General features: G+C 52.6%; 1 protein-coding gene across 1 annotated transcript; it reads right to left on the bottom strand.

The window, feature by feature from the left end:
* Positions 1 to 224: 224 nt before the first annotated feature.
* RFLNB (refilin B) lies at positions 225 to 10818 on the bottom strand. Its single transcript, XM_031967769.1, has 3 exons — positions 10437 to 10818; positions 4879 to 4988; positions 225 to 3237 (listed from the first exon to the last, which is right to left on the bottom strand). Exons 1-3 carry the CDS (start codon positions 10656 to 10658, stop codon positions 2907 to 2909), a joined length of 663 nt encoding a protein of 220 aa, XP_031823629.1. The 5' UTR covers positions 10659 to 10818; the 3' UTR covers positions 225 to 2906.
* Between the last annotated feature and the right edge of the window lie 1956 nt (positions 10819 to 12774).

Here is a 12774-nt window from a genome sequence, read left to right as displayed (position 1 = left end):
TGAGAAATCACATCTATTTTTGGCCAGAAAAGTGATTTCTCCTCCCAAAGAGGCTCTTCCTGTTCAGTGGACAATAATGTTGGGGGCGGGAGGGGAGGGTGTTTGTTCCTGTATTGTAAATTTAACGCAAGTTAAATACCTAGATGAACAATGAGAAAGAATGAAAGGCATTTCCCATCATTTAAAATTACATCACATTTATGAGTAATCCAAACCACCTATTACGATGACATTGCAGCCCCCCCCCCCCCACTGTTTTTTCCATATTATAAAGCTGAGATCTTCCTGTTAATTCCCATATTTGAATTCTTTCTTTCAATGAACATCGAAGTCAAGCTTCACTGATTGGTTCTAGAGTGAACTCTAGAGTCCAAAAGCCCCCCAGCTTCCTGTAGCCCTGTTCAACATCACATTATTTAAGGCAAAATTAGTTAATTGGCATGAGCTCTCTATGTGGCAGTGTCTAAAATATATTTAGAAAAGCAAAATCATTTATATTTTCATTTTAAAATCAGCGATGGGCAGTTCAGCTCTGAAGGCACCACAGTCTCTACAGCATGATTATCTCTGCAACTTCATTATGTTCTCATAAAGGACTCTGCTGGAGCCAGTTCTAACTGGTTCATTGTGAAATTTGCAGCATGAGCATTTATACCTTGGAAACCAGCAAAAGTTACCAATCATGGCTTAACTTACTGTTTTGTTGATTATCTAGACTTAAGACGAAATTTAAAAGTGTGCAGCCCCTAGAGAGCTGGCTGTGAAAAGTTGACCAGCATGCCCCTGATGAAGGGGAACAGAAATGACTCGATATGGTGATTGGCTCTCTGAACATCAATCATTTCGATGACCCTGCGAGTTACTCAGAAAAGAGGCACGGCCTATTTGCCATTTACAATAGTCTATGCCCCTTAGAAGAGGCTCACCAAATCTCAGAGTTGGAAATCATCAACTTCAACCTACTTTTAAAGAGGAGAAAACTGAGCCCCCCAGAACTCGAATGGCTTGCCCATAGTTCCACAGCTCAGCAGTGACAGAGCCCGAATTAGAACATACTCAAAGTGTATATCTGTGTTTTGTTCCTTCTGACAGGAAAACAAGAAAAACCACCGACCCACTTCCTTTTTCTCAAAAGGCCTACCTGAGCTGCTTACCTGAACCCCTGGATTCTCTTAGATTCTGCCCAAATTCTCTTAAATTAAAAAGCTTGGGCTTCAGAGAGGCCACCTTGGCTGGGGGAGCTCCTAAGCCAGCGAAGAAGGCCCACACATGTATTCTCGTCCCCCTCGGATCGCTCAAGACCCTTCTACGTTGTAATTCAATGCTCTGATACAAGTTTGTGTACAATAACTTGCCCACTTCCTTCCACCTCCCACCTCTGCCTTGTCTAACATGAAATGGGGGTTTGGCAGGCAACAGACACCAAAATTAGTGGGGGCTCATACTGAGGGGGAATGCTGGGAGGGAGTCAAGCTTTCAGGGTTTCAGAAGGAGCCCAGAGACCTAAGAAAAGAGATGGCTTGTCTGCCTGGACTCTGTCTGCATGAGTGACCCTCACATAGATGCTCTCATCTTCCCATGGCTGATTTTACTGAACTAACAAAGCTCTTTTGAGGGACCATCTCAAGTGATTCTGAGAATCCAGGATCCTTTGACCCTTTAGCAAAAATCAAAACCTTGTGCTATAGTAACAAAGTTGGATGTTTGGATTATGACTCTCCTCTGATTAGAAATGAAATCTGACCCCAAAGGTATTTTTTTTTCTTCTGCCCCTTGCAATCCAGACATTGATCGCCCTTCGGGCAGCAGGGATTCTGCTCTGAATGTAATTTCTTTTGGACAGAACCCATGTGAAGCTTGGATAAAGACACCAGCATAAGGTCCCAGAGAACCTAGGGAATAGAGATGTCTCCCTCTTAAATAGCATCCAGACACAACCCGAGCCATTCATTTCCAGTTATGAGTCAAAAGGCAACAATCTTGAGAAATCTTAAAAGCATTCCATCAAAGCAGCCTTAAAAATGACAGTCCGCTCAAATATGTGCCATCCTATATTTTGCCTTATGGAGCCTAGGAAAGTATTTGGAAACCCCAGTGTACACAGCAGAAGAGTTCCACAAATCTGCGGCGGCCTTAGCGGGATTCCAGAGATGCAAGGCAGGTTGCCAGGGCCCGCGGGGAAGAAGACAAGAGGCTTTCCTCATGACTAGCGAAATGGTAACCGAAATCTTTTGGGCTTCTCTTCAGATCAGTGAACTAAATTTCAGCAACACTCATAAGACAGCCATGGTGGAAACATCACCTGAGCACAGGCTTCTGGGAGTCTTCAACCACTGGTGCAAATAGGAAGGACAAGGTCTGCATTCGGATGGAAACAGAAATAACCCGAGGACCTCAGTTTACACAGACTGAGCCCATAGGAGTGGGATAACAGGCAGCAAGTACCATGACTTCCAACAGAAGTTGCTTCAAGTGGGAAGCTCAATCTTTCCACTCAGAAGCCTTTTTCCACACTCCACCACAGACAAGCTTGGCCCTCCCTCTCCAGGAGGAACCATGTTTTTGATTTTAATGGGTTTTTTTTCCCACTTTTCCTTTTACTTGGATCTTTCCTTTATTTGTTATTCAATCGATACTTTGGGGGATATGCAACCACGAGCCAAGAAAAAGAAATGCTTTTAGAAAGAAAAGCTAAAATCCAATTCCCATAGTAACCAAAGACGCCAGAGGCGGGGTTTTTTCCCTCTCCTTTGCCAAGGCTGGACACACAAAGCTAGAATGATAGAGAAGGCTGCTTCAGAGTTGAAAACGATTGGGGAATAAAGGCCCATTTTCACTTAGAAAGATCGAAGCACGAGCAGCCCCTCGGAGGAGCGCCCTGCATCCCGTCGCCCCCCGCGTCTCCGTCAGCATTCGTCCAAGAGGTAGTCGCTCGCCGGACACTCGGAGGCCTCGAGCTCCACGCTGGACAGAAAGCGCCTCACGGACTTGCGGCAGTTGTAATCCAGAGTGGTGGTGTACACGGTCTTGGTGTGCTTGGGGTAGATGATGGTGGTGCTCAGGAACCGCAGGGCCTTGTTCCGGGGCTCGAAGCGCAGCTCGGCTTTGTAGTTCCGCCAGGTGCAGCCAGGGATGCAGACCACGGTCTGGCTGCAGGAGGAGACCGCCAGCCCCACCGGCATGTAAATGTTGTCAATGAAGTGCTTCTCTGAGTCGTACTTCACCGAGGAGGTGTACCTGCGGGCAGACACACGAGAGAGCGTCAGGCGGGACCTGGGGCGGGCGGGCCCGGCTAACGGGGAAGCCTTGGCTCGGCCCCATGCCCGGGGAACGTGGAGCGCCCAGCGGGTGTCGGAGCGGGGACTTGGCCGAGCTTCGTGCTTGTGGCGCTTCCTCATCCACATAGCTGTGGGAATTCTGGCATTTCCGTCCCAGCCAGCGGGGCTGTACTCACAGCCTCACAACTAGGGGATAAGTGGGGGAGTTCTCCGACAGCCCGTCATCCTCTCGGACACTAATGGAGAGCTACGGGCAATCCCGATTCTAACCATCAGAATTCTTGAAACCTGACCCTGCTCACTAGAAAATCTGATCCAACTTAGCCGGCTTTACTTAAAAGGATCATTGCAAACCTCAGCCTTTCATAAAATATCAGTTTCTGGAAAGGGAGGGAAAGAGGGAGACAGACAAAGGGAAGGAAGGGAGGGAGAAAGAGAAGGAAGGAGGAAAAAAGGGGCACAGAAAGGAAGGAAGGAAGGAAGGAAGGAAGGAAGGAAGGAAGGAAGGAAGAAAGGAAGGAAGGAAGGAAGGAAGGAAGGAAAAACAGAGGGGAAGAGGGGAGAAGAAAGGAAAAGGGAGAGAAAGATTAAAGTAAGAAAGAAAAAAGGAGAGAAGATAAAACAAGGAAGAAAAATGAGGGAATGAGAAAAGGAGCAAGAGAATAAGGGAAGGAGGAAGAAAAATGACAAAAATTCCAAATTATTTTCTTTTTAACTCATTGTAAATTTCTTCTAAGAAAAATGAAGAAACTTTTTCGATGAAGGTCCTATAAGAGCCTCATAAGGACCCCAGAAAGAGGTGTGCAGGGTGCCGGGGGGGAGGTAGGATGGGAGGGAGAGGCTCAATCTCCCCAAACAGGCAGCCAGGTATGAAATGGCCTCGTCTCCTTTTCAGGTACAGTATTACTCTCCCTGGACAAGTGGGTACGTGGCGATGGATTGAGTTAAACTAAGGCGCTCTTATACCCATGTTGTTCAAGATCAAAGATCATGACTCCACTCTACAGAATGAGGCATGAAAACACAATTGAAAAGCTCTTTTTTTCTCACTTGGGGGGTCCCCATGTGCAGCTTCAACTGAAATTCTAGCTAGCGAGGAGTCTGGGAACCACCTAAAGCTGGACATCCTTTCCTTTCCCCAACTTTCAGGTTAACCTTTCCCCAAATCATCCTTGAAAGGAAAGGGAGGAAGGGGACAAGCATTTATATAGCACCTGCTATATGTCAGGCACTGTGTTTTTTACAAATATTCTCTCATTTGGTCCTCACAACAATCCCAGGAAGTAAGAGTAATTATTACGCCTCCTTTTACAGATGAGGAAACTGAGGCAAACAGAGGTTATGTGACTTGCCCAGGGTCGTGCAGCTAGCAAGCATCTGATGGTAAATCTGAACTTGGGTATTCCTGATTCCAGACCTACTATACCATCAGCCTTCTGAGGAAAGGGAACTAAGTCATGCCCTAGAGGAGTAAATATAGACAACCCTTTCTACTCCCACCCTCACCTCCCCACACCCACCACTGGGGAAAATGGTCTATCTTCCAGAAAAAGTGGGGAGGCAGAGTTTCTAAAGCAGAAAGAAGGTCGGGCACATTTACCTTATTTCCTTTGGAGGCAATGGGTCAAACTCGACTCCTTCACCAAAAGACAGGGGGCAGAGCCTTGGAGAACAGCCAGGCCCTGGGGGATTGGGTAGGAAGACCGAATTCTGAAAACAAAAAGAATATGCTGTAGGTAAAGCCAAAATGCAGAGAAAACCATAGAAATCCGGGCTCAAAGGGACCTGGGAGGCCATCTGTTTTTCAACTGGAGGATTCTTCCCCATTTTGGTATCTGGGACCCCTGGGGCAGGCAGGCTGGGGAAGCCTAGGGACCCCCTTTCAGAATCATCAAACAAAATCCACAGATGGCAAAGGGAAGCAATGATACTGTAATACAATTATCAAAATAGATTTTTAAATCCTTAATAGTATCGTATTTTTTCAAAATACACGTAAAGATAGTTTTCAACATTCATATTGTAAAACTCTGTCTTCAAATTTTTTCTCTCTCCATTTCCCCAAGATAGTGAGCAATCTGACATAGGTGACATTTTAAACATATTTCCACATTTGTCATGTTGTGCAAGAAAAATCAGATCAAAAGAAAAAAACTCATGAGAAAGAAAAAGGTAAAAACGCTCTGCTTCGATCCACATTCAGTCTCCATGGTTCTCTCTCTGGCTGTGATGAGCATTTTCTATCAAGAATATATCAAAATATTTTTTAAAAACCAAGTTTCTAACATCTCTGATCTAGTCAAACCCCGTTATTTTAAGTGAAAGGAATTGAGGTTGAAGAATGACTCAACTAAGATCATGGGGAGTAAGGAGGACAATTGGGACTTCGAGTCAACCATCCTAAAAACCGAACTCTTCTCTCCTCTCCAGTTCCCAGGATCTCAGAACTGAAGACCAGGAAAGGATGTTCAGGGGTCCGAACCTTATCTGACATCCCTTCCACGGCACCTAGCTTCTGTTTCAATACCTCTAGTAAGGGGAAGCTTACTACCTTGCTAGACAACCTATTATACTTTTGAATGGCTATAATTTTTAGCAAGCTTGTTGTTTGTTTCCTTTTCTTTTGATATCAACTTTGCCCAAGCAAATAGATAGGACCATGAATGTAAAATTCCCTGTGCTTGAGACACATGGGTTTCAAATATGGAGTTCATGATACTAAATTGTCATTCAGTGCCTTACACTCTGAAAGTAAAAGAAGTCCCTCCATCTTCTATTTGTACATCTTATGTCTCTGCCTCCTCCCCCCAAGCAACCCCCCATTTAACTTCCCCCAGAAAGACAGGAAGGAAGCCTTCCTGTTGATAAGATGCTAATGGGAACACAAGCTTGACTTGGATGACGTAACAAAACCATCCATTTTTCAAGAGACACCCTGCTCGTTGAGCAAGATTCGAATGGAAAGGTAGCTGTCACATCTCCACTGGGGCCCAACTACCCCGGATTCCAGTTAGGTGATGAGCCAACCCACCCCATCGTCCCCACTCCACTTTTACAAGAACATGGCGAGTCACAAGAATACAAATCGATGACAGTTCCTTATCTGATGTACACCTTAAGAACATACACTGCTTTATGCAAGTATCCTGGGGGTGGGATAGAGAATACCAATGGTGACTCTACCTCCAACCCTAACACTAACAGCTCCTCCAGGCCTGCAGAACCCAATGACCTCCTCAAGGCCCCATGGGATCATTAATCATCCAAAAGAAATCCAGGAACTAAGTTTTATTTACTAGCTTGAGAGACTTGCAAGACTACATGCCTGAGAAAGATTGTAACAAAAAACATTGAAATTAAAATGATGCTGTTTAAGCAAAAGGTTCAGTTGTTTCAGTCTGACTCTTCCTGACCCCCCTGGGGGTTTTCTTGGCAGAGATGCTGGGAGGCTTTGCCATTTTCTTCTCCAGCTCTTTTGACATTTGTGGAAACTAAGGTAGATGGGATGAAGTGAAGGTCACATTGCTACCGAGTGCTCAAGTTAGACAGTTATTCCCAAGTTCACTTTTTTTTTTTGGGGGGGGGCAATTGGGGTTAAATGACTTGCCCAGGCTCACAATGTCAGGAAGTGTTAAGTATCTGAACTGAATTCAGGTCCTTCTGAGTCCAAGTCAGATGCTCTATCCACTCACTACCCAACTGCCCCTAATTCACTCTATATAGCTTAGGGAGCTATATCAAGCAGCAAAGTCGACCTTCAAAAACTGATATGGAAACAAAGTTTTCCTGTTCGGTATCAAACGGACTGTACCTAGTCCGTTGGGCCTTATCTCTCGTGATGATTACTAAGACTGCACAGCTCTGAGCTTCTGAGTCCCAGGATCTGAGTTCCAGTTCCCTGCACTTTGCCACTTTTCATCTGAGTGACTTCAGCCAAGTCCCTTCACAGCTTTTGCTTCAGCATCCCATTCTGTTCAATGAGGGCGGCCCTGCCACGCTCCATCTCGGCTCTCTGTGTAACAGTTCACAGTGTCCCTGCTGTTAGTGTGTGCCTGTTTTTCCAAAGCACTTCCCCATGTTCTGTGCTCAATGCTTTCCTTTGTCTCACGGGAGAGAATGGCTGGGGACCATGTTTGGGCTGGGGTTCAAGGCTGGACAAGAGTCCCCAGGTCTGTCATGTCAAACTGGCCAAGGGCACTCAAGCAGAGAGAGCACAGAAAGCTAATTTAGGGAGGCTTAAATCAACCCAGCAGGGCAGGGAGCAGATGGCGTCAAGTGGGCAAAGATGCTGGATGTGCTCAGAAGGGAAGGGGCTGGAGATGGGGACAGAAAATAATGAGACATGGAGAAAAGGGAGGACAGAAGGGAGAATTTAGGGAGTTAGAGGTAGCGGAGGCATCTTGCCCGCTGCACAAAGCTCCGGGCAGCTGGCAAAGAGAACGTTTTTGTTTGTCGAATGTGGGTTTGGAGTCCACAATTTGGTTTCCTGAAGACTCAGTTTCTCTCACTCTGGGGCGCTCATTGATTCAGGTGAGGCGAGATTGCCCGGGGCCTCTCCCAGTGCTCCATGGGAGCACCTCCTCCATCTGCCAGCTGCTTCCCCCACACCCAGGTCCCAGACCTTTGTTTCAGCTAAACAATATCACTCACCCTACCACAATGGGGGCATCTCCCTGGGCAAGCTCCTGCGGCACTCCAGTCTGAGTGTGCAGAAGAAGAGATACCCAGATAAAAACTTCTTGTCTCCACTTCCCAGTTCCAGGATATTTTTGCCCCTGTTCTCCATCCCTGTTCTGCCTCCACTTCCCAGGTCCAGGATATTTTTGTCCCCGCTTCTCACTTCCCAGTTCCAGGATATTTTTGCCCCTGCTTGTCCATCCCTGTTCTGTCTTTTTTGCCCCTGCTTCTCCATCCCTGTTCTTTCTCCACTTCCCAGTTTCAGGATATTTTTGCCCCTGCTTCTCACTTCCCAGTTCCAGGATATTTTTGCCCCTGCTTCCCATCCCTGTTCTGTCTCCACTTCCCAGTTTCAGGATATTTTTGCCCCTGCTTCTCACTTCCCAGTTCCAGGATATTTTTTCCCCATCCCTGTTCTGCCTCCACTTCCCAAGTCCAGATATTTTTGTCCCCGCTTCTCACTTCCCAGTTCCAGGATATTTTTGCCCCTGCTTGTCCATCCCTGTTCTGTCTCTTTTGCCCCTGCTTCTCCATCCCTGTTCTTTCTCCACTTCCCAGTTTCAGGATATTTTTGCCCCTGCTTCTCACTTCCCAGTTCCAGGATATTTTTGCCCCTGCTTCTCCATCCCTGTTCTTTCTCCACTTCCCAGTTTCGGGATATTTTTGCCCCTCCTTCCCCATCCCTGTTCTGCCTCCACTTCCCAAGTCCAGATATTTTTGTCCCCGCTTCTCACTTCCCAGTTCCAGGATATTTTTGCCCCTGCTTCTCCATCCCCCTCCTTCTCCCCATCACAGGGCTGGCTTGAATTGCTACCTTCAGCACCCCCAGAAAGGCAAGTGGGCCCATGGGTCAGTGGGCCAGGACAAGACTCTTTCATCGCCTAATCCCAAACAAGGCTCACTTGGGTGATTAAAGGCGCCCAGCTGCAGAAATCTGCTGACAGGGAAAGTGGAGGTGCTGTCTCCACTGGAAGGGAGTACAATGGCCACCTCTAGCTGGAACCGGGTCTGGAGCCAGAGGAGGCAGTCGCCGCTCCAGCTCATTTCTTTGAAGGGAACTCCAGGAACTGAGCCCGGGGGACTTTGAGGCAGGCTGCTGTTCAGTCAAGTCTGACTCTGTGACCTCAATTGGGGTTTTCTTGGCAAAGACACTGGACTCATTTGCCATTTCCTTCTCCACCTTCTCCAGCTCATTTTTCCAGATGAGGGAACTGAGGAAACAGGGTGTAAGGGACTTGTTCAAGGTCACACAAACTAGTGTCTGAGGTCGGGTCTGAACTCAAAACTTCCTGACTCGGGGGTTCCCCCTGCCCGTTTTCAGGCGGGGTGAAGCCGGCCAGCTCCTAAGCAAAGGCAACTTGCGCAAGGCGAGATGGAGATCTAGACCTCTCCAAGTGTGTCTACGTGCTCGGAGGGGGGCAGATCTGCGACTTATTGGTGTAAAGAACTTCCAGCGCTCATCAGCGGCTGTTCTGGGACCGGGAGAGGGAGGGGGGCAGATCTGCGACTTATTGGTGTAAAGAACTTCCAGCGCTCATCAGCGGCTGTTCTGGGACCAGACTCACGGGTAACGAGCGCCAGGGACTTCAAAGCTTTAGTCCAATTCCTCACCGAGGAAAGTGGCCCCCGGGGGCAGTGACTTGCCGGGAGTCACAGAGGGCCCGCCTCCGGAGCCCGCATTTAGGGTTCTCTCCTCTAGCCAGGCTCAGAGCGGTCTGGGAGAAAAGCTACGGGACCAGTTCAAGGTCACACGGCCAGCATGTCAAAGGTCCCCCTAGACCGCAGCTGGTTCTTCCCCACTCCCCGCCCCGCCGCGCCAGGGCTCCGTCTGTTAGCTGCCCATCATCACTGGCTGGGAGTGGGGGACCACATCGGGCTGCCCCTCTCCAGACCCCTCCCCCACTGTTAGCCCAGTCTAACAGACGCTGGAGGGGGGGAGGGGGTCGGAATCGGGCCCCGCCAAACCCGAGGGCCTCCGCGTTCCTCCGGGGGCGCCAGGAGCCCGGGGACCCGCCTGCCGGAGGACGGGCACGCCGGACTGCGGGCAGCGGGAGCCCGGCTGCGGGGAGGACCGCGCCTCGCCGCCCCGATGGGCCGTTTGGGTCTGCCCGGCTCTGCCCGCCCGGCTCTGCCTCTGTCTCCCGCCGCCGCCGCCGCGGCCCCGGCTCTCTCACCCTCCGTCCCTGCCCTCGCCCTTTCACCGGGACAACTTTCCAGCCGCCGCTGCCGCGTCCAGCTGGCCCCGGATTCGAGGCGCGGGGCGGGATCCAGGGGCGGCCGCGGGGCGGGCACTGCGCCCCCTCCCCCGGCCTGGGCAGCCCCAAGGATCCCCCGCCCGTCTGGTCTCCGGGGCTCCGGCGGGGCTCGCCACAGCCCCCGGACCTAGGCCAGGCAGGGGGGTGGGGGGAGGGGTCTCCTCAGACCCCCGGCGCAGGGCCGGGCGGTGCCCCCCCCAGCCCCGCCGCGTGCCCCGTCACTCACCGCGGCCGCGGGTCCTGGGGCTGCCGCGTCGGCCTCCAGCAGCCCCGGGGCCAGCCCCCGCTCCGCGCCCGCGCCGCCGCCGCCGCCGCCCGGGGCCAGCAGCCAGTGGCTGGGGCTGGGGCTGGGGGGCAGCCCCGAGTCGGGGCTGTCCAGGATCCCGTCCCCCTTCTTCTTCATGTCCAGGAGCTCGGGGACATCCTGCAGGCTGAGGCGGCCGACCATGGCGGGGGCCTCGGGGAGGGAGGACCGGCCGAGGGGGCGAGCTCCGCGAGGAAACGCCGTTTGCTCAACCACCTGCAGCGACTTCCTCCGGCCGGCCGCGGGCCGCGGGCCGCGGGGGGCGGGGAGCGGGGCGGGGCGGGGAGGGGGCCCCGGGCCGCGGCCCAGCCCTGCCGGGCCGGCGCGCGCGGGAGCGGAGGGAGGCGGCGGGAGCGGAGGGAGGCGGCGGCGCCGCCCGCGGCTCCTGTGCCGGGGCTCCCGCCTCGGCGCGCACTGGCCGCCCCGTCCGGCGCCAGGGGCCGCTGCGCTCCCGCTCCCCGTCTAGCTCGCCGCCGACACCGCCTCCGGCCCCAGCCGATTGGAGGGCGGCGAGCAGGGCCCCGGGGGTAGAGCTGCGGGCTCGGCGCACCGGTCCTCCCCGCCGTCCCTCTCCCGGTGCTCGGCGCGCCCACCCTCCTCCTGGGCCACTCGGGCCACCTACTCCTCCCGCCCCGCCCCGCCCCTCTCCCGCGGGGGAGGGGTAAGCCCCTCCACTAGCCGCGGTCCTCCCAACCCGCCCGCCCACTGGTCCTCCCTCCTCCCCATCCCGCGGGGATCAGGGCCCAAAGTACGTCGCAGTCCTCCTCCGGGGTGAAGGGGAGGAGGGGGGAGCAGGCCCAGGACAGCAGGCTTCCCTACTCGGCTCTCCCTCCTCCCTCTGGGCTCCCCCGCAGCACCCCTCGAGTGCGTGGCGGTAGCACTACTGCCGCTTCCCGCGCCCATGTGGCTCAGGGCGGAAGGCACGCGTGGTGGGGGGGCACTGGGCCGGGATGTGGCTTTAGGGGAGGAGGGAAGCCGGAGGCCTCAGACCCGTTCGGGCGGCGGGTGACGACCCCCGGCCCGGCAGCGGAGCCCGCACGGCTCCCTTTCCTCGGCCCGAGTGTCCTGCACTGCCTGGAACCACGGATCTCCCCATCGGGCCCGCAAGGGCCTGTCAGCACCCGGGCCAAACCTGCGAAGGGCTAATGCCTGCGGACAGAGGCGTCTGCAAGGTTGTAGGACAGGGGAGCGGGAGCGTGCGTGTGCGCGTGTGTGCGCATGGGCGCCTCTGTGTGTGTGTGTGTGTTGGGGGGGAGGCAAAGGGGCTGCATCTACTGGCCAAGTTCACCTCTGTTGGGGATGGAAGAGACAAATGCCTTCTTTACTCGAGGAAATGAAACAACTGGAAATTATTAATGTTTAATGTACCGCATATGCTCCCAGCCTCTTGTTTGCTTAGGGAACGTCTTTTTCTTCTTCCTTTTCTTTCTTCTTAAGTTCTTTCTCTCTCTTTCTCTTTGCCTCCTTCCCTCTCTTTCTTCCTTTTTCTTATTTCCATCTTATTTTTCTTCCTTTCATTCCTCCCTCTTCTTTTTTCTTTCCTTTTTTTTTGAAGGCTCGGGATACTTTTGTTCCCTAGGGGATGCTACAACGTGCAACCCCGGGATCCTGGCTCTCTTGGGAGGGACTGTGTAAGAGAACCACAGCCTGGGCAGGTTGTATTCTATGCTAAGCAGGAGGTTTCTGGCTTTGGGGAGGGCCAGCTGGTTCCCAGAAGCCGAGGAGAAACTTCTGGGAAAGTTCTGGGGCCACCAGACCACGTGCAACTCAGGCGTGGGGGCCTTAACCCTGTGGCTGGGCCAGGCTGGGTCTCAGGGACGTGGCAAGCTAGGCAAGAAGGGGAGCCGGCCTGCTACCACAGGGCAGGGAGCTTTCCCCCATGGCAGGACAGCGGGCAGCTCTGCTAGTTGCTGGGAAGGGTGTTTTCTCTCTGAAAGCCAAACTGGGGGGGCCCTCTCCCTTTTGGCAGAGGAGCCGCTGTCTGAGTGGGAACTGGATTCAGTAGCAGCCGATAATAGGAATTGGTCCCATGGGATAGAAGACTGCTGGACTGGAGATGGAGGCGGTCTAGGAGACCGTTGCACAGAGCCTCTCCTTTTTTAGAGGAGGAAACAGGCCCAGAGAGGCCAGTGACCTGGAAGGCAGGCAGAGGCTGCTCCCCAGTTCCCTGCCTTCCCATCCAAAGGAGATGGTGGTTACGAAGGGTTCAGCCCGGGCCGGGCAATGTGAACCGCTTCATAAACGCTTGTCCCCCTCCCTT

The sequence above is a fragment of the Sarcophilus harrisii genome, chromosome 4 (assembly GCF_902635505.1).
Source record: "Sarcophilus harrisii chromosome 4, mSarHar1.11, whole genome shotgun sequence".
Lineage (NCBI taxonomy): Eukaryota > Metazoa > Chordata > Mammalia > Dasyuromorphia > Dasyuridae > Sarcophilus > Sarcophilus harrisii.
Note: the sequence above shows the minus strand (reverse complement) of the source record. Positions and strands in the feature narration are given on the sequence as shown.

Bases quoted from the DNA above. Each gene is read 5' to 3' on its own strand.
- RFLNB (XM_031967769.1), bottom strand. From the start codon at position 10,658: ATGGTCGGCCGCCTCAGCCTGCAGGATGTCCCCGAGCTCCTGGACATG. The intron at 4,989-10,436 runs GTGAGTGACGGG...TTTTGTTTTCAG, and splicing joins CCCCAGGACCCGCGGCCGCG to AATTCGGTCTTCCTACCCAA. The intron at 3,238-4,878 runs GTAAATGTGCCC...GTCTGCCCGCAG, and splicing joins TTGCCTCCAAAGGAAATAAG to GTACACCTCCTCGGTGAAGT.